The sequence below is a fragment of the Psammomys obesus genome, unplaced genomic scaffold, assembly GCF_907164565.1.
Source record: "Psammomys obesus unplaced genomic scaffold, mPsaObe1.curated_primary_1811, whole genome shotgun sequence".
Taxonomy (NCBI): Eukaryota; Metazoa; Chordata; class Mammalia; order Rodentia; family Muridae; genus Psammomys; species Psammomys obesus.
The window spans coordinates 735538-756921 of NW_026596287.1; the positions used below are offsets into that span (position 1 = coordinate 735538).

Consider the following 21384-nt stretch of genomic DNA (forward strand, 5'->3'; position numbering starts at 1 on the left):
AGAAAGAAAAACTTACTAGATGCAAGGCACTTGGCACCTTGGCTGGCACACAGGAAGTGCTGACAGCTGCTTATCCGTGATCTCTCCTTCCTGACGATTACACACATGTTGGCTTTCTGTCTTCTGTCCTTTGTGTCTATCTTTCCTTTTACCCGATTTCATTTTTCCTTCAACTCATAGAGACACTTCTAAAGAGTATCTTATACTGTTCCTCACCATCAGTTTAATTTTCTTCTAATTATAACTCCAGTGGTTGCCGCATTTCAAATATGCTTGTTGGGGCTTGAGGTGTCTCAGAGAATTCTAGTAGCCATGTTCAGTGGGTCACGATCTCCTGTAACTACACTTCCAGGGTCCCGCATCCTTTTCTGGACACCACATAATGGCCCTTCACTTAAGTGCACAGACACAGAAAAACCTTTTTTTTTTTTTTTTAAATAAATATGCTTGCTATTTGCATTCTTTTTATCTGATGTTTTGTTCCAACCGTTTCTCCAAAAGGCATTCCCTTTTTAAAAGGCATTCCCTTTTTCCATATGAAGCATTACCGTTTCCAGGTCTGGTACTGTCAGCCAAGGAGAGGAGTCACTCTAGCCCTTCTGTCAAATAACTGGAGATGTTACGTGGGGCACACTTTTGAGGTATAAAAACTTGTTGGAGTCTTCTGTGTATACTGAAGGACACACCGACAGATTCGCTTTAAGTGCTAGGCAAAGAAAGCTCCAGAGAGCCCTGCTAACAGGTAAAATACAGTATCACCACCTCTTTCTGATTTCTTTTTTTTAAAAAAATGTGGGTCGTCTCCAAAGACATGAAAACAATTCAATGGGTAACGACGAATATCTTCAAAACAATAAAGATCATGTAAATAAGAATGCGGGTCAGGTAATAAAAGAAGGGCTGCATGGTGAAATGTATACCCTTGCGTTTTGAAATTCTCCAGTGTGGGAGGTCCAGACCCTTGGGAGGTGGAGAAGGTGGATCAGGATTTCTAGGCCAGCCACGTGTACATATAAAAAGTTCGAGGTCAGCCTGAGGAGTATGAGACCCTGCCCCAACATGTCCCCCCAAAAACCCTGCGGGTGTGTGAGTCTGTTACAAACACTAATATGACCACCTCTACTCACAAATCAGGCCACCACACACAAACTCCCCGACACACCAGGGGAGGCCGCAACAGGAGCGAAAACCTGGGGAAAGGGATGCAGAAATGGCGCGCGTGGCATTCTGGGAATTGTGGTCCCTTGCGCTCCCCGAAAGAAGAGGAAGGGTCTGCCCGACCGGAAGTGACCGCCAAGCCTACGGTGGGCGTGGAAAACGGTGCGTGTTGGGCCGTTCCCACGACGTAGGCTGACTGCTTGAGGTCTGGTGGCCGTCCCACGCTTCTGGACCCAGGCTCCTAAGGCGTGCGTCACTAGACCGGAGTCCAGGTATCACCATGGCAACCCCCGGCGCCTTGGGAGTGTGACGTCACCTCGCGGGCCCGCGAGCTGCGGCCTGCGCGAGAGGAAGCCGGGGAGTCAGGGAAGGGGGCGCGCCTCCCCTCGGCGTGGCCGGGGACCGCCCGTTCCCCGAGGCTTTGTTCCTTTGTTCTGGGCAGGGCCCGCTGAGGGGCCGGGCTGCCCGGCCACAGGTGTGTCTGGCGGTCGCCTGCGGAGGCGGGAGGCCGCACACCCGGTGGACAGCGCCTGGCCAGACGGTAGGTGGGAGCCGGAGTCTCCGCTGCGAGGCGCAGCCGCTTGCTCGCTTTCCCCAGAGCTCCCCGGGGCTCCCCGCCCTCGGACAGGACCTCGTGGCTGCTCCGTACGGCTCTGAGGTGCGACTGTCAGCGCGCCTCGTGGGTCTGGTAGGCCAGTCTCGGAGGGCATCAGGCACCCTACCCTGGAAGCGGGGCGAGGCATCCGGACTGAAGCTGCCCGGGGATCCACGTGTCCGGCGATGGCAGGTAATGGGGATGGCCAGGGCGGAGCAGGCTGGTGGGGGCTGGACCCAGCTGGGAGGAGGAGGTAATGTAGTGAGGGTTGAAGGAAACTAATTACATCACCGAAAGAGAAAGAATTGATTTGAAAAGGAACAGCAGTTCGGAATGTCCGATACGCATGATATTTCCCTTTATTACATTTTAGAATAATACTTTGTAATAAAATGAAAAAAAAAAGCCTCTCCTAAAAGCAAAAATTAATTTTGAAATACCTTGCAGATAGCAATTTTTCAAGCTTATGCCAGTGCAAGTGTCTCTGGCCTTAAACTCGCCATTTTAGGTGGAAACTAGTTTTTTTTTCTACCAAAAGTTCCTGTTCCTTTAACGTCTGTGTAGATATTAAAAGCGTTAGAAACTGTCAGTGCTTTGACAATGTTGCCCTTACCTGTGAATTCAGCTGTTAGAACTCCTCCCAAGTTCCCTTTCAAGTGGCCAAGCCTCATTTCCTTTGGCAGGCCCATTGAAGATCGCTAGACATCTTAAAGAAGGCTTTTCCTAGGGAGCATTTTTTTAGATTTTGTTTTATGTGTAAGAGTGTTTGCTTGCTTGTCTTTACTTTCATTAGGTATGTGTGTACGTCACTAAACTCACAGAAATCCACCAATTTTTGCTTCCTTAGTGCTAAAGACATGCACCGTCATACCCTGCTGTTTACTCACATTTTATGTGTAGCAGAGAAATGTCCGCAGGAATGTCTTGCCTCACTTAATGAGCGCCTCAGATTTATCTCTATGAACCATGTGAATAGTGAAGTACCAAGAGACAAAGCTGAATTTTTTTTCTTTTTTTTTTGGTTTAGAAATCACAACTATTTTATTAATGTGTATTTTCTCCAAGAGGTCTAAGTACAAAGCTGACTCTTAAGGCATTTTTTTTTTGGTGTTTTTTGTTTGTTTGTTTGTTTGTTTGTTTGTTTGTTTCTGAGCCTACTCAGGATCATACTCAGGCCTCAGTTGAGTCTTTTGGGGAGTTGGGAGATTCTGACAAATAAAGGAGAAAATATAGTTGTTATTTCAAGGAAGAAAAGAAGTTTTTCTGGATTGCTGGCAGCAGCAGATCTGATAGATTCACCGTGACCTCTTCCTTCGTAGGCCTGTCCATTGCAGACTGTGCCAGTCTCCACGAAGGACATCCCCTACTCCCATCAGCTAGTTTTCGGGTAAGTTGGGATTCTCCTAAATGCTCCTTCTGAGAATAATGCGTCTTTTATCGCGAGGTGCGTTTACCCCCAGGTCATTGCTGGTGGGTCTTTCTGTACTCTCGTCTGTCCTGTGGTCTCACTGGATCCCGCTCGGCCTCTCCAGCTTCAGCGGCATAGTCAGTATTTACCTCTTATCTACTATCTTCTAACGCTCCTGCGGTGGGGGAAAAAGAAGCACAACATCTAATTCTTTACTTGAGTAGAGTGAAGTGGCTAGTAAAAATAAAATAGGCAAATTTACAAAAAAAGAAATGAGTGCTTTGGTTATTAGGGAATGGAGAGATGTATGTGGTTTGCAAGGGACAGAGTTGCATGGACAATGTGGAATTGTACTCATCCATAGGACAAGTGACATTTGAATGAATATTGGAGGAAGAGAAGTGTGAGGAGCGGAGTTTTGACATGGAGAGGGCTCTAACCAGAGTTGGGCAGGTGAGCACTAGTAACAGTCATAATTTCCAAAAGATTTGGAAGAAATGGCTCGTTTTGGAAAATTAAAAAAATAAAATTGAATGAGGTCACAATATGAAAGAACTAAATAGCACATGAGAAGTGTGAAGGCTTATAGTGCAGGTCATCTGTGGATCATAATAGATTTAATGTAGGAAAAGTTTTTTCATGAGCCTTAATCTCAAGACCTCCCTTCAGCCCACCCACACAAGTTCTTCCCAATTTCAGCTTAAGTCCTTTTAGCATTACTTTATTTTTTATTACAGAATATTGTAATAATAAACTGCATGCATTTAAGGTATATTGTCATTCCTTTGTATCTTTGAAGAGTTGGTTTTAGGACCTCTAACAGATACCAAAACCAGTAGATTCTCAAGTCCTTTAACATAAGATGGCACAATGTTTGCATATAACCTATCCACATCCTCTGAATCATCTTATATAGCTTATATATACTTATATATCCAATACATTGTAAATACTGTGTAAATGCAATATGAATTCTATACAGTAGCTCTACCATTTTGTCTAGGGAATAGGGACAAGAATAGTATCTGTGCATGTTCTTTGAATATAATGTATCTACAGTTGATTGAATCCAATGATGCAGAAGGTCAACTCTCATTGGATAATGAGAGTTACCCAGTGAGTTTAAATGAGAGTTTAATGTATGTAGAGGTTCATAAAACCACTATCATGTTCCAGGTAGTGAGTGAACATATCCATAGTCAGAGAACATACTTCTTGTGACTTGAATCCTTTTAAATTTATTAAGATTCATTTTGACTTTTCTTTTGCTTAGAATGTGATCCATCTTACAAATGATCAGAGAGCACTGTGAAGGAATATAAATTTACCCATATTGGTTGACTACATATGATACATATATGTATAACATATATATATATATATGTGTGTGTTGGTTTCCTATTGTTACTGTAGTTAATTATAATAAGCTTAGTTTGCTCAAAACCTTAAAGGCCAAAATCCAAAATGAAGCTGGGAGTAGTGGTGTAGGCCTTTTCTCTTAGCACTTGGGAGACAAAGGCCAGCCAGGATTATTTAACAAGACTGTCTTTCAAACAAACAACCCCACAATGTAATCTTTAAGCCAACAGGAGTATTTGGGTATGTTGTAAAGGTATAAAGATTTCTATTTACCTTTTGGCCAGTAGTTAAATGTATGGTATATCCATTGTATCTTAATTAATTTGGAAACTCCTTAATTCTATCCAACTCTTAAATGCATGGTCCTATCTTAAGCTGTTTTATTCTTACTGAGTTTTATTCTGTAACATTGCACTGTTTCGGAAACTTTTAATTTGAAATGGAATAGGGCAGTTGGGTGATGGTGGCATATGGGTTTAATCTGAGCACTTGGCAGGCAAAGGCAAGTGGATCTCTGAGTTTGAGGTCAGCCTGGTCTACAGAGCGAGTTCCAGGCCAGCCAGGGCTCCACAGAGAAACCCTGCCTCACTTCAGCTCCCCCACCCCCCAAAAGAAATGGGATAGGGCAAGTCTGCCAAAGTTGTTGGGTATTCCTGCGCATTATTGACAGTAAAAATGTTATTGATGACAGCAGGTATAATATCAGTGCTTGCCGTATCTTAGAACTCAGGGATCAGGAAAGGAATAAGGACAGCATTAGCCAGTAATGACTGAACACTTAGATTCCTAAATTAAGCACGTCACAGAGGAAGAAAAGTTTTTTGTGTTTGGTTTGTTTTTTGGTTTTTGCTGAGGATTGAACCTAGGGCCTTGCCCATGTTCTGCCATTGAGCCATATTACCATCCTCCACATGGAATATTTATTCTGTTCTTAATACCAATCCTATGGGTAAGGTCCTAATTCAAATTTTTCTCGAAAGGTGGACATACTAGTGACATATTAGTATTGCTTTTAGTTTATCACCTGCCTTGCTTCTGTAGATATTATTAATTTTATCTATTTCCTAAGACTAAGTCATAGAACACTTGATGTCTTAGGAATCAGTGACCTTCAAGGATGTGGTCGTGAACTTCACTCAGGAAGAATGGAAACACCTGGATCCTACACAGAGAAATTTGTTTAGAGATGTGACACTGGAAAATTATACACACCTAGTCTCTATAGGTGAGTGTGAGGTTAAGATCAGGGTGTGGGAAAGGGTACCCATCTGGTCTCTGTAGGTAAGGGTAACCCACAGTTTATATGGTGTCTCGTCTCTGTAGGTGAGGGTAGCCCCAAGTCTAGATGGGCGGGGGGAGGCACATTATCTCTTGCATTTAGATGTGATTGGCATCTAAGCTTACGAACCAGCAATTTTAAGTTTTGGAAGTTTCTCCTCGTTCTTAAGTGGAGCAGTAAACTAATCCTCTTCTCCTTAGATCAGCTTCTCAGTTGCCCCATTGTTACGACAGTTGACATGCTAATTCATCACACCAGATTTTTTTCCATGGGGAATATCTTAGAGACAGAGTGGTGAGATTGCATTCTGATATGGTGCTTTTTCCTTATTGCAGACAGATTCCTTTTTTTCCCCCTCTGAGCAGGACTCCAGGTTTCCAAACCTGATATGATTTCCCAACTAGAGCAAGGGACAGAGCCATGGAGTGAGGAGTCATCCATTCCTGTTGGTTCCTTGGAAGGTAAGAAGTGTGTGACAACAGAGCACTGCTTTTCCCTGCTGGCACCCCCTGTGGAGAGATGAGAACCTTCAGAATATAGATGCTATTTTGTACTCTCTGTAGAGGACGCAGCCCTCTTGATTTCTCTGAAGCAGACCTCTAAACCTGCACTTTGCATTCTCTGTCTTCCCACTTCCAGGATTGTTCCTTCATTTTCTGTTTTAGGGTTCCATCTCTGTTAGCATCACCCAGAAACACAGCTATTTCCAGATGCTTTCACTCAACACTGGCTAAGTCTCATTTCTGTGATCCCAACTAAAATAAAAAGAAAGTGAGTTCCACACCTGTAGCCTTTGTTTTGTTTTGTTTGTTATTTGTTTTAATGCACTTACTCTCTTCTTATTCTCATGCATAGTTTTTTTTTTTTTTATATATTTTGTTCCTTTATCATTCTGTCCTTGAGGTTCTGAGTAATTTTTTTTTTTTTTTTAAATCATCAGTTTCCAAACTGCACAAGGAATTTCTTAAAGGGCCTGAGTCTGGGATAATCTAGTCACTCTGTTTATTGTTTATTCACAAAAGCCTAGGTGCCTATGAACACAGGACTAGATGAAGAAAATGTGGTACATCTACACAATGGAATTTTATTCAGCCATAAAGAAAATTAAATCATGACATTTGCAGGACTTTTTGTTCCTTCTGTTCTAGTTTCTTCAGGACTGTCATGGTAAAGAGATGTCAAACTTTGTCAAATACCTTTTCTGCATGTATTGAGATGACCATATTCTTTTTTTGTCCTCAGTTTTGTTATATGTCTTATTTCATTCATGTACATATTGAATCAGCCTTGCATCCCCAATGTAAAAGTCATGGTTGCTATGTATGCTCTTAATGTTTTCTTGAATTTGGCTTGAAAGTATTTTGTTGCAAGTTTTTATACATATATTTATCAAGGAGTTTACTCTATACTTTTATTTTGTGTCCTTATTTGATTATGATACCAGAGTAATACTAGCTTTGTAAAATGGGTTTGGCATCACTCTGCTTTTTTCTTTTTGTTGTTGTTGTTCTAGAACCTTGCAGTTGGGGCAGGAGAGATAGCATATGGGTTAAGAGAGTTTGATGCTTTCCAGAGTACCCAAGTTCATGGCCCACAACCATCGTAATTCCAGATCCAAGGACTCTGACACCCTTAGCCTCTTCGAGCACGAGCACTCATGTACATACGCCCACACATATACTTTTTTTAAATAATAAAAAAAAATCTATGCACATTGAGGTATATCATTAGATTATTTATTTGCCTTTTTTCTTTTTAAATTATGAGGTGTGAACATTGCATGCATGTATGTATATGTGACACCCGTCCCTCTGCTTCTTTTTTTTTTTTTTTCCAGCAGACAGTGGTTAATGTATGCACTTGCAGCTATAACCTTGGAATTGCATTAGCTCTAGCCAAGAGGTTCTAGTAAATTGTGCTATCATTTTCTTTTGATTCTAGAAAGTTTTTTATTTCCTCCTTGATTTCTTCAATAGCAACAATGCTTTAATTAAACTAACCCACCTCTCTAGCTCCAGGGTAACAATCTTCATGGGTAACTTATTTTCAGGGTTTGCAGTATCAAGCCTTGCTTTTTTGGCTTTTAGGGTTGTTGATGAGAGATGTTATTCTGATACTTCTCTGTTATATGTGGGTTGTTATTTTTTCCCGTGTACTTACAGTTTTTAATGTTTTTTTTTTTTTGTAATTTTAACATCTTGACTTTTTTTTTTTTTTTTTTTTTTTTTTTTAATACCATATGGTTGTGTGTGGATGTCTTTTTTTTTTTTTTTTTTCCTGTAGGTTTGGGTAATTTTTTGCCTTAGTTTCATTAAATTGTACCTTTAGACTTCATCTCAGTTTCTTCTTCTCCAGATTTCTTAGATTTTTGTCTCTTGAACTTCTCCCAGAGTTCTTGGAAGATTTGGTTAGTCTCATTAATTTTTCTTTATCTCTGTCTGAATGTATCATTGTCTCAACCTTGACCTTCATCATCTCTGAAATTTATTACTCTGTATAAAAATAACTTTTATTTGCCTGTTTCATTTGTTGTCTTGGAGGCTTACTGCCTCTGTCTGCTAACCTAGGCCTAGAATGTTTTGAGCGCCTGAGACTTACTGCTTAATAAGCTCATTCTGCCTTCACCTGTATCTGATTTGCGCTCTTATTCATTCTCTCTCTCTCTCTCTGTTAAACTCTCCTGATACTGCCTCTTCTCTCTCAGTCTCGGAGGTGCTCCCTTAAGTAACTTCCCTCTCCTCTCTCATGGGGGTGGGCATATCCTGTTAGTCAAATCTTTCTCTAATTTGTCACTTTTTCTACCACTCAATTAAACATCACTTACAAATATGGGTAGTTCCTTCTACAAAGTAACTTTACCTCCATTGTTTGGTATTAAAGGCATGTATCATCATGCCTGGACATAGCTTTTCTTTATCTGAGACTTACTCTATACCAGGCTGGCCTTGAACACAGATCTTCTTGCCTCTGTCTCTTGGGTTAAAGGCATGTTTGTATTCCAGCTGAATCACACAGGCCTAGAAGGTCTTTGAATGTGATCTCTTGCCAGAGAAGTCATGTTCCGAATTAAAATTCCTCTACAAGTCTGCTTGGTCTTATCTATTAATACTACTTTCTACTGGACTTTAAAAAATATTTATTTATTTGTGTGTGTGTGTGTGTGAGAGAGAGAGAGAGAGAGAGAGAGAAGACTATTTGGTCTACATGTATGTTTCTTTACCATATGAATACCTGGTGCCCACAGAAGTCAGAAGAGGTTTTCAAATTTCCTGGACCTAGAGTTTCAGGTGATTTTGAGCCACTATGTGAGTGCTGGAACCAAACCCAGGTCCCTTGCAAGAACAATAAGTGCTCTTAACTGAGCCACCTTTCCAGCCCCCAGTTGCTTCCTTCTTGAGGATGTCTTAGAGACCCATCTTTTCAGAGATGTGATCTGTAATCCTGATGTGTGTTTTGTGTCACTAATTTGCCTGAATTTTTTTTTTTTTTTTTTTTGCAGTCTAGTTAGCAACACTTTCGATTACTTCTCCACATATTGGGTATAAGAATATGTTAGCCAGTGCCCATTTTGTAGTAGTAGTAGGTATTTTGTATCTTACATATAAACATTCTGTTATAATACTGCTTTGGCATCTTCCACACCTACACCTATAGTTTAGTCCTCCATTTCTTTTCTAAATTCCATGATGATAGTCTTGAATTCATTACCTTTTCTACCATAAATTATCTCTTCTCCTATTTACAACTTTTTTTTTTTTTTTAGCAAAGATGAAATTCTTTTTTTTAATCAATTTATTTATTTTATGTGTATGAGTGTTCTATCTACTTGTACACCTGCATGCTGGAAGAGGATATCAGATTCCAGCTACCTTTTGGTTGCTGGGAATGGAACTGAGGACCTCTGGAAGAACAGACAAAGCTCTTAACCACTGAGCCATCTCTCCAGCCCCCAAAGATGGAATTCTTATTGTAGGGTTCCAGGCTAATAATCATAAGTCTTAGTTGAGTCTTTGTCCTGAACTTAAATCAACAGTCTTAAATTTTCGCTTTTTTGTTCATGAACAAGGAATTTTAATTCATACTGCATCCTTAGGAGTCAGTCCTTTTCTTGGTTCCCTAAGTAGTCTCTGGTTACCTTCCCCCCCCCCCTGGTTTATTTGCCATCCTCACCTGGCAGGCCGTTTCTTTGAGCAGAAGTGTCCATTGTTGTATATGGTGGATGCAGTTGTGTCCACAGGAGGGAACGCTAACCAGGGGAGCTGTAAGCTCGAGAACCTGAGACGTTCAGCTCATCCCCATTTGAGGTTCTTGCTCTTCTTTGCCGTGGCAGGTGTTTCAGTGACAAGGACAGTGCCTGTGGCCTTGTTGCCATCCTGCTAGGTGAAGTGCTGGGCCTTCTCTAAGAACATGGGCTGCCACAAGCTTAGGCTGAGCTTCAGGTCCTCTCCAGGATTGCAGGTTCCATCACTGGAGGCAAGATGACATGATAGGCCATGTCCCAAGTCAGGGAGAACATGGCAGACATAAAATGAGACACCCTCCTTTTTGTTGAGGATATAGACCCGGGCCTCCACCCTTTGGTGGGGTTGGATAGAGCCTGGCTTAACCATGACCAAACAGTGCTTCGGAGCTTCCCTCTTCAAACCTTGCACCAGAGAGCATCCAGGTTTTCCCCTGCCTCAATCTTCTCCAGTCTCTTGTGGGATGTCTCAATGCCTGTCACCGCAGTGCTCATGTTCTTATTATATCCCAGCCACTCACACTCATCAACCTTCTTCAAAATACTGTGTCCTATGTTTATCTGTCACCACTGTGTCCCAGCCAGGAATAGAGTGAACTGACTACAGACAGCGGAAAGCTCCTCTCCTGTCCCAGCTGAGCACTGGGATGTAAGTGTCCCCAGCATCCAGCAGCTTCTGCACTGACTTTATACCTAAATCAGAATCACATTGCTCAAGGGCACAGGGAACAGAGCCCATAATGACTGGAGTGTCTTCTCCTTCATAGTCAGACTAGTTGAGCAGCTTCTGGATCTCCAGCTCTGCTAGCTTCCACCATATGTGAGTCCTGGACAGTGTCTGCCTTGTTCACATACACCACAGCAAGCTTGACTCCCATCTCTTTAGCCATGTGCTCTTGTGTCTGGAACATGGAGCCATCATCAGCCACCACCAGGGTACAGGCATCCAGCGTGGCAGTGCCTATGATCCATGTTCTTAAAAGTAATCTGCATGGCTGGGGCAGCCTGTGTGGGCATGGTGGGAAGCAGTAGTGCTGTGCTCCACATTGCTGCATTGATGGGGACATTGTCTGTGTCCTTGTACTTCCTGAGCTTAGCATCTTGGCTAAGAATTTTTTGTAGACGGCGTGATCAGCATAGTCTTTCCTGGGATTTCATCTGGCTAGAGGTGCTCACATTACGTGGGGTTTGTCACACGCAAAGGTCTTCAGTGCCTGCAGCCAACCTTGTAGCAATGGGATCAGGCTGGCACAGAGACTGCTGAGTGTCCCTTGCAGTAGCGTGGGGGCTGCCGTTGTGGTACTGCACCAGTCTTTCAGGTGCTGGGAATAAAGGTGTGCTATACCACACAGCTTACCTCTTAAGTTTAACTATCTTTTTAAATATCATTCTTACTTGTCCTTAGACAAGTAAGATTAACAGAATAAGCAGATTAAACAGAAATAAGCACTTCTCTTTAGAGTTTCAGTGTATTCTCCTTAGCTCCTTTCATTTTTTTCCCCAAATATTAGGGTTATATATTTGAGAACCTTCAAACTGTTAGATAGTTTCCAACAAGGGCAGTTTTCTTTTGCTCTGTCCAAAAAACACTGGCATTTTATTTTCTTTCAGGCTGGAGGACAAGACCTGAAAATGGTGTGTCACCCCTAGAACATGACATTTCTGAAGAGCATCTCTTCTTAGAGGCAGTATTAAACAACCACAAAAGGGAAAATTCTTGCAGCTCCAATGTCTTAGAAACATGGAAATCTGATGGGAGTTCAGAGAAGCTTCAGGCAAACCAACAGATGCTGCCAAGGGCAATAAAAATAACTGAGAAAACGGCACCCACTTGTGAGAGCAGTTTCACTGTGTGTTCAAGCCTTGCAACACAAACAGAAGTAGCTCTGGAGCAAACTACTACGAAAACAAGAGCCAAGCAGAATTCACCCTCAGTTAAAAAAGAGAAGCTGTGTAAGTGCAATGAATGTGGTAAAGCTTTTACTTACTGTTCTGCTCTCATTCGCCATCAAAGGACACACACTGGAGAAAAACCCTATAAATGTGATGAATGCAACAAAGCTTTCAGCCGAAGCGAAAACCTTATAAACCATCAGAGAATCCACACAGGAGAGAAACCGTACAAATGTGACCAGTGTGGAAAGGGTTTCATTGAGGGTCCATCTCTCACTCAACATCAAAGAATTCATACTGGAGAAAAACCCTACAAATGTGATGAATGTGGGAAAGCCTTTAGTCAGAGGACCCATCTTGTTCAGCATCAGAGAATTCACACTGGTGAGAAACCATACACTTGTAATGAGTGTGGAAAATCCTTCAGCCAGAGAGGCCACTTTATGGAACACCAGAAGATTCATACAGGTGAGAAGCCTTTCAAATGTGAAGAATGTGAAAAAACCTTCACCAGAAGCACACATCTTACTCAACATCAAAAAATTCATACCGGAGAGAAAACTTACAAGTGTAATGAATGTGGAAAGGCCTTCAATGGCCCTTCAACGTTTATCCGTCACCATATGATTCATACTGGAGAAAAGCCTTATGAATGCAGTGAGTGTGGAAAAGCCTTCAGTCAGCACTCAAACCTGACTCAACATCAAAAAACACACACTGGGGAGAAACCCTATGACTGTGCAGAATGTGGAAAATCCTTTAGTTACTGGTCATCCCTTGCTCAACATCTGAAAATTCATACAGGAGAAAAGCCCTACAAATGCAGCGATTGTGGAAAAGCCTTCAGTTACTGCTCATCCCTTACTCAGCATCGAAGAATTCACACTCGAGAAAAACCCTTTGAGTGCAGTGAATGTGGAAAGGCTTTCAGTTATCTGTCAAACCTTAATCAGCATCAGAAAACTCATAGCCAGGAGAAAGCCTATGAATGTAAGGAATGTGGGAAAGCCTTTATTCGAAGTTCATCTCTTGCTAAGCATGAAAGAATTCATACAGGAGAGAAGCCTTATCAATGTCATGAATGTGGGAAAACCTTCAGCTATGGCTCATCCCTTATTCAGCATAAGAAAATCCATACTGGGGAAAGACCTTATAAGTGTAATGAATGTGGGAGAGCCTTCAACCAGAAAATACACCTTATACAACACAAGAGAATTCATACAGGAGCAAAGCCGTATGCATGTCCCAAGTGTGGTAAGACCTTTCGACACTGTTCATCTCTTACCCAACATCAAAAAACTCACACAGAAGAAAAGCCCTACCAGTGTAACAAATGTGAAAAAGCCTTCAGCCAGAGCTCCCATCTGACTCAGCATCAGCGAACTCATACGGGAGAGAAGCCCTATAAATGTAATGAGTGTGACAAATCCTTTACCCGGAGGATGCACCTAAGTGAACATCAGGTTACTCACACTGGAGAGAAACCTTACAACTGTAATGAGTGCCCAAAGGCTTTCAGCCAGAGCACATACCTTACTCAGCATCAGAAGATTCATTCAGGGGAGCTTTTTGGGTGTGATAACTGTGGGAAAGCCTTCCGGTATCGCTCTGCTCTCACCAAACACCAGAGACTTCACCCTGGCGTGGCTGCTATAGGAACATCATAACTAGCTGCTCTATCCACTTTGGTTTTATAATGACGAATCAGAGCTGGGTAGGAACCTCTTAAAATATTTTAAATTCTCCTTATCACACGAGGGGCCAAGAGCCCATTGGGCTGACCTAATCTAAGTATGCTACTAAAACAACATTGTGACATGCTATTTTAAGTTTCTTCTATAAATGAGGTGAAGCAAAAGATTCAGAGATGATTTGAAAGGTAGTTTGGAGTTTTATTCTCTGTTTTGTATACTTTAAATATATTCATAAATAGTTGCACTATATTATCCACATTTTGTCTTGGATCTACAATGTGTGTGGTTTTTGCATGTTTTGCTAGTAGAAGAAATTTGTGCCTCAGTAACTAGGAATTTTTTTTGTTCCTATTCTAATGCACTTATGTTATTCAGGTAACTGGTCATTAAATAAAAATAATTTAAAAATACAATCAAATTCAGTTGCCTGTGACTTAAAATTTGGTAGCAAGCTCATTGGTGTGTACCCGTGTTTCCAGTCTTTTAGGCTGATGTGGGAGGGTCACAGCCCAGGATTCTCAAGTAGACTGGACAGCACAGTGAATCCTTATCTCAAAAAATCAATATCTCCTCTTCCAACTTTAAAATGGATTTTTCTAGGAGTTACAACTCTAGAGGTCAGCTTCTATGGGATACTAGTATTTAACCTGGTCGGACATGGTTTCTTGGTCGATGTTGCAGTGACAAGTAGACCTGGTACGGTTTAAGCAACAGTTTCATTTCTCACAGTTTTGGAGGTCACAGTCTAGAGAGGGTCCACTTTTATGTTTTTTACATGGCAGAAAACAGAAAAAGGTTTTTATACAGTCCTGTTCTAGAGTAGTCTATGCTTGAATCTTCTGTACCCTCATTCCTAATAACACATTTCGGGGAACGAGTTCTCAGTTTATGAATTTGGAGGTGATTCAGTCGCAACAACTGACAACAAAATTCTAGTGCGAAGGCTGCACTTAAGACTCATTCAGTTGGCCCAGGGTAGGGGATTCAGGCTTCACATTTTTCTTAAAAAAAAAAAAAAAAAAAGAAGAAGAAAAAAGAAAAATTCTAGTCCTCACTTTTTGAGACATAATCTCTATTATGCTGCTCTGGCTGTCCTAGAATTTATATAGACTTAATTTCACCTTATAAACAAAATGGGCGCTGAATGCATAGATTGCTGCAGCTTTGTCACAAATAGCTGCAACACTATGAGCATTCATCAACCTGTCTTTTGAGTTCTTTTGTGACTCCAGCTCAGGTTTTCAACTGGAAGTCATCACGCATGGGTGTTAGAAATCAAGATTGTCATCTGGGCAGTGGTGGTTACAAATCTTTAATCCCAGGGCTCAGGAAGCAGAGGCTGGTGGATAACTGAGTTTGAGGCCAGCCTGGTTTACAGATTATTTTCCTATGGAAACTCTGGCTTTGCTACAAAGCCCACATAAATGAACATGCATGGGTGCTAGAATAGAGACTCATTGTAAAGCCCCACATAATTCCTCATCTTCCATCCTTTAGTTTGTTAGTGCTGGAAGATGCTGACAGTCAATTAATGTTTAAGAAATACGGCAGAAAGTCCATTAACTTTCCCTCTTTTAAACTCTGATTAGGGGCTGGAGAGATAGCTCAGTGGTTAAGAATATTTGTTGCTCTTCCAGAGGGCCCAGATTTGGTTCCCAGTATCTACTAGGCTCACAACTATCTGTAAGATCAGTTCCCGAGGTTCCAGTGCCCTCCAGACATATAAGCAGGAAAAACACATATAATAAATCAAGCTGAACGTGGCTAGAGAAGGATGTGGAAGGGGGACAGAAGGCGCAGGGCAACAGAAGCCATCTCAGAGTAAAGTCAGACTTGTTTCTGGATCTTCTCGGGGGCACACCTTCTGTCTCCAGGAGGCTTCCAGATGCCTGGGCCATCGAATCTCCTAAACAGGATTCATCCTTAAACCAGCCTCTGAGAAATGTAGCTCTGAAAACAAGTCCATGACAAAGGGATTCTAGAACCATAGTTCTGAGAATTTGATGGCCCTCGTGGTTCCCAAGAAAATCAGGAACCCAAGTGTCAATTGATGTTGGTAGAACATGATGTTTTCAGGGCTGTTCATGTTTAGTCTCTCATTCACTCCTCTAGGCAGAGTCCCAGAGAGGAACTGATAGCAAACCCATGCAGTTTAATTGGAGAAAACATGATCAATGGATATGAAGCATGAACATCTAGCAATTTAAAAAAAAAGCTATTACTACGCCTTAGCCTGAAAAGTTAAGGGTTTAACCATTTAAAACCCAACCTTCAAGGAGAGACCCAGAATTCCACTTCTTGAGTCATCCCTTTGCTTTGCAGAGAGGGTCTTTGTGTGAGACTGTGTCACGTGTTTCCTTGCCCCTAACAAAAGCCTTTATTTACCAGTTGATTCTGTCTGTAGTGTCTGGGATCTACCCCAATGCTGCTTGTTGGGCTAGAGATTTTTCCCCCTGCCTTCTAATTCTTCAACTGTAGAGAAAAGGAAGCTGACAAAGCTCCCTAGATGGTAACAATGTAGCATTGGAGCCGGTAGGTTAAAGATGAGTTCCCTTTTGAGCATGTTGGTTATGGTGCCAGGTGGAGACTGCTGGGAAGCAGTGGTAAGAGTCAGCTCTATGTGGGGATCAGAACTTTTGATTGTAACAGTCTGTGTGTCAAAACCAAGTACCAGTGTTTCTATCTACAGTGAAACTCTAGAAAAAACTGAAACCAAAAATATTGGTTACTGGGGCCTTCTAGACAAATGGAAAACAAAGATGGGGGCTTTTCACTGTGTCTTAAATGTGCTTTTTGAGTCTTTTATGTTGTCAGGATTGAATTTATTTTTTCCCTACCTATATTACTCACTCTTTTACAAGTGGTAAAACACCATGACCAAGGGAAATTATAAAAGAAAGGGTTTATTTGGCCTTATGGTTCTAGAGAGTGAGTCCCTTATGGCATGGAAAGCTCCTGGGGCAGCAGGGAGCAGAGAGAGTGAACTGAGAAATGTCAGGTGGCTTTTGAAACCTCAAAGCCCACCTAGAGTGACATCTGTCCTCCAACAAGGCCAGACCTTCTAAACTATCCACACGGTCCCACCAGCAGGGAAGAAAGTATTCAATGCCCAAGGCTATGGGGAACATTTCATTCCACCACACCGAATGATAGAGGGGCTCTGTTGTTTTGTTTTCATTTAAGAGAATCTATAGTGGAGTTTAGGGAGACAGGTTAAGTCTTCAGAGGAAAGACGGCATGACAAAAAAAAAAATAGAGAAAATAGTCTAAAGGGATCAAAATGTGGTCATGTTAGAGGAAACTAGCATGGTGATAAAGGTAGCATGTGCATTTATATATATATATATATATATATATATATATATATATATATATATATAAATTTAGTGCTCAGGAGGATCTGTGTGAGTTCAAGGCCAGCCTGGTCTGCATAGAGAGTTCCAGGCTTCTCAGGGTTACAGAGTGAGACCCTGTCTCAAAAAACAAACAAACAAAAAAAAAAAAAACACCAAAAAACAAAAACCAAACCAAAACAAAACCCAACCAAACAAAAAATTTTGTTTTGTTTTGTTTTTTGAGACAGGATCTCTCTGTGTAGCCCTCGAAGTCCTGGAATTTGCTTCGTAGACCAGGCTGGCCTCAAACTCAGGGATCCATGTCTGCCTCTGTCTCTTGAGTGCTAGGATTAATTATGAGTACTAGCATACCCAGCTCAAAAGATTTATTTTGTGTGTGTGAGTATTGTGCATGCATGTATGCATACCTGGTGTACATACCTGTGTACCTGGTGCCTGCCTAATACACACAGAAGTTTAAAGAAGGTGTCGGATCCCCTGAGACTGGAGTTACAGAGTGTTGTGAGCCACTATGTGGGTGCTAGACCTGAACTCAGGTCCCCTGTCAGGCAATAAATGCTCTTAACCTCTGAGCCATCTCTTCAGCCCCTGAAGATGCTTGTGTTGTTTGTTTTCCCCTTCATAGTAAATATTTATCTACACTCACTTAAGCAATAAAATAAGCCATTAGAAGAGGGGAGATTAAAATCCAAAAGGAAGCCAGGTGCATGGTGGTGGACACTTTAATTCCCTCAGCACTCAGGAGGCAGAGGCAGTTGGATCTCTGAGTTCGAGGACAGCCTGGTCTACAGAGTGAGTTCCAGGACAGCCAAGGCTACACAGAAACCTCATCTCCAATAAACAAACCAAAAAATGCCTGAAAGGAATATAAGACCAGCCTCAGGCAGGAGGCAGCATGGACTCTAGCCAGCTCCAGCATGGCAAACATGGCTCTAGCAGGCTTGCCTTTCTCCTTCATTCCTTTTGCCATGGTAAAGCCATTAGATTACATTCCTAAAGCTAGCCACCAAATCTGGCCACTTCCTCATCCTCAGGCGGACCACCAAGGTTCAGCTATCAAAGCATTGAAGTCTAGTAATAAAAAATTAAACAAACAAACAAACAAACCTTTGGCTGCCCTAATTAGCATGGCCAATACTCCTCAAATTATTCCACAAAAAAGAAACAGAAGAAACATTGCCAAATTCATTTTATGAGGCCACAGTCACCCTGATAACTAAACCACACAGACTCAACAAAGAAAATTTCAGACCAATTTTCTTTCTTAAAATAGATGCAAAAATGTTCAATAAAATACACACTGAATCCAAGAAAACTTCAAAAACATCGTCCACCATAATCAAGTAGGCTTCCTCCTACAGATGCAGGGATGGTTCAACATACAAAAATTCATCAATGTAATCCACCATATAACAAACGGAAAGAAAAAACCCACATGATCATCTTATTAGATGCTCAAAAAGCCTTTGTCAAAATCCAACACCCCTTCATGATAAAAATCTTGGAGAGATCATGGATACAAGGCACATACCTAAAAACAATAAAGATAGTACACAGCAAGATGATAACCAATATCAAATTAAATGGAGAGAAACTTAAAGCAATCCCACTGAAATCAGGCACAAGGCAAGGCTGCCCGCTTTCTGTGTATCTTCAATATAGTACTTGAAGTTCTAGCTAGAGCAATAAGACAGCTAAAGGAGATCAAGGGGATACAAATTGGAAAGGAAGAATCAAAGTATCGCTATTGGCAGATATATTAGTATACATAGGCAACTCCAAAAATTCTACCAGGGAACTCCTACAGCTGATAAACACCTTCAGCAAAGTGGCTGGATACAAAATTAACTTAAAAAAAAAAAAAGAAAAAAGAAAAAGGCAGGCAAGTGCACATGCAGATAGAGCACTCATCTACATAAATTAAGTAAATCTTAAAAATTCAGTAGCCTATATATATACAAACCAGCTCTAGAGCCTTCAACAAGTTTTTTTTTTTTTTTTTTTTAAAGATTTATTTATTATGTGTTCTGCCTGCATGTGTGCCTGCTCGCCAGAAGAGGGCGCCAGATCTCACTATAGATGGTTACAAGCCACCATGTGGTTGCTGGGAACTCAGGACCTTGGAAGAACAGCCAGTGCTCTTAACCTCTGAGCCATGTCTCCAGCCCACAAGTTTTTTTTTTTAAACATCATTCCTGAGATAAAGAAATATAAAGCAGATTGCCTCTGTGACTTTGAGTTTTCTAGTAAACAGGTTATAAAAATTAAAACTTAATGAAAAGAGGAAATTAATTAATAATTAATATTATTTATTCAGTCCCACACATTCAAAATATTTCTATGTATAATCAGTATTAATTAATTAGATACTTTATATTTTTTATTTAAATACTTCAAAATCTGGAACGTATTTCACATTGTACCACCAGCATATTTTAAAATATTTATTAGTGTGTGTACGAATGATGTGTGTATAGACACATGTCTATAAATGAGCAACTTTGAAGAACTTTGTGGTGTTGTTTCTCTACTTCAGTCTTTTTTTTTTTGGACAGGGTTTCTCTGTGTAACAGCCCTGGCTGTCCTGGAACTCACTTTGTGGACGAGACTGGCCTCAGATTCAGAGAGATCTGCCTGCTTCTGCCTTCTGAGTGCTGGGATTAAAGGTGTGCACCACCATGTGCCTGCCCTCTCTCTTTTAATCTTTATGCAAATTCTGGGGACCAGATTCGGTCTATCAGGGTTACACAAGAACTTTATCTGCGGGATCGTTTTTCCTGTTCTAGAAGAATTGCTTTTATAACACAGAAATACAGCATATTTGTGGTTACTCAAGTCTCTTTCATAAAATATTGTAGCCTTTGTGTGTGGGTCTGTTGTACAACACTTTCGTTCAAGCAGTACAGCCCACATTTTCATCACATCAGTTGTGACTGCTTTCAAGAGTCCATCATGATTGTGCTTTAGGTTGTCAACAGTTACCCAAAGGAGGAGATAAAGAGTATTACTAGGCCTTTCCTTGAGTTTCTTCCCAGACACTCCTCCCAGCCATTTCTGTGTATTTCCATCCAAATTGCTGTTGTGTTAAGGGTCTTGGGGAACCGCTAGAGTATATAATCTGGGGAAGGTGAACTGGTCAGGAAAGGGCTCCGTCTATGCAGCTTAGGGGAGCCATCACCCATGCCGGGTGAAAACTTTCCAGTGCACCTGCTTTGGTGCCCATGTTTCTATGGGCAGCCCCTCACCCATACTCTGTAAGTAAGCACATAAACTCATTGGTTTCCAGGTAGTGGAATGACTCTGCTTTGTCCTTGAGACCTCATGGGTAGACATTGTTTACATGTATTCTGGGATGAATTCACGCAGTTTTCTATACATCTTGTATTTTCATCCTATATAAGTGCTTTGTAGGTAGTTAGATACTTCATTGTCAGGAATTAATGAACAAACAGTTTATATCTTCAACACACTCATCTTTCAGAAATGTTTCAACCCGTGGTTGTTTGGCTCTGTGGTTGCTGGATCTGTCTGTGGATGTGAGAACTGACTGTGCATTTTATGTGGAGGGAAGATCAAAAAAAAAAAAAAAGAGTGACATTATACTCGTATAAAGTTCTATTGGAACCAGAGAGCAGCACTTTGAATACAAGTAGATGAAGAGTCAGTTAACAATCTTTCACAACTAAAAAAAAAAAAAAAGTGTGTGTGTGTGTACTTTTTCTTTTAACTCTTCTCTACTTATATGCATTGCTGGGGGACTGACCACAGAGCCTCATGCTCTAGGCTAACACAGTGTACAGCCACAGCTGCTCTTCGCTCCTTTGAACGGATGTTGGAAATCGCTTATATGACTCCTGTGAATTCCTTCAGAATTCACCTTCATGAGAAAAGATGATAGATGCCCAGTGGACATGCCAAATGAATCCAAGTTCATTTAGAAGGAGAGGAGCACCCAGAGCAGTGGGGAGGGCAAGGTAGAGCCAAGCACACTGCCATAAAACATTCTTTTCCAAGAGAAGTTTTATCAAGCTCCTCAGGCACCATTGTTCTCCATTGGTTGGTTCTCTTTGTGTTTTTTGTTTGTTACTTGGTGTCCAGTAATTGGGTTGACGGTGGCAGATTTAACTACACATATTTATTGGAAGCAGTCTAATAGCATTGTCTTCTTCTGTCTCTTTCCTTCTTCCGCAAACTGTTTACAGCTTAAAGGGTTAGTTTCTCATGTCACTCACCTTCCTGCTCACATTCCTACCTCTAGAACCCATGAACAAATGTTGTGAACCCCTCATGTTACAGGCTGACTCCATCACCTTTCCAGCCAACAATTAGCCTGTGCTGCCAGTGAAAATGGTAGCTACTGATTCTGTTCCTACCTATATGTGAACTAACTTTCCTCCTAAGG

General features: G+C 41.3%; 1 protein-coding gene and 1 pseudogene across 2 annotated transcripts; one reads left to right on the plus strand and one right to left on the minus strand.

The window, feature by feature from the left end:
• Positions 1 to 1875: 1875 nt before the first annotated feature.
• On the plus strand, positions 1876 to 14007 carry Znf184 (zinc finger protein 184). 2 transcript variants are annotated; one of them, XM_055596991.1, is made up of 5 exons: positions 1876 to 1945; positions 3073 to 3140; positions 5619 to 5745; positions 6165 to 6260; positions 11651 to 14007. In XM_055596991.1, exons 1-5 carry the CDS (start codon positions 1939 to 1941, stop codon positions 13597 to 13599), a joined length of 2247 nt encoding a protein of 748 aa, XP_055452966.1. In that variant the 5' UTR covers positions 1876 to 1938; the 3' UTR covers positions 13600 to 14007. The 2 variants fall into 2 exon arrangements, with proteins under 2 accessions (XP_055452966.1, XP_055452967.1); XM_055596992.1 differs by lacking the exons at positions 1876 to 1945; positions 3073 to 3140 and having other exon boundaries at positions 5676 to 5745; positions 6135 to 6260.
• LOC129668851 (elongation factor Tu, mitochondrial-like) lies at positions 10089 to 11428 on the minus strand (annotated as a pseudogene).
• Positions 14008 to 21384: the final 7377 nt, after the last annotated feature.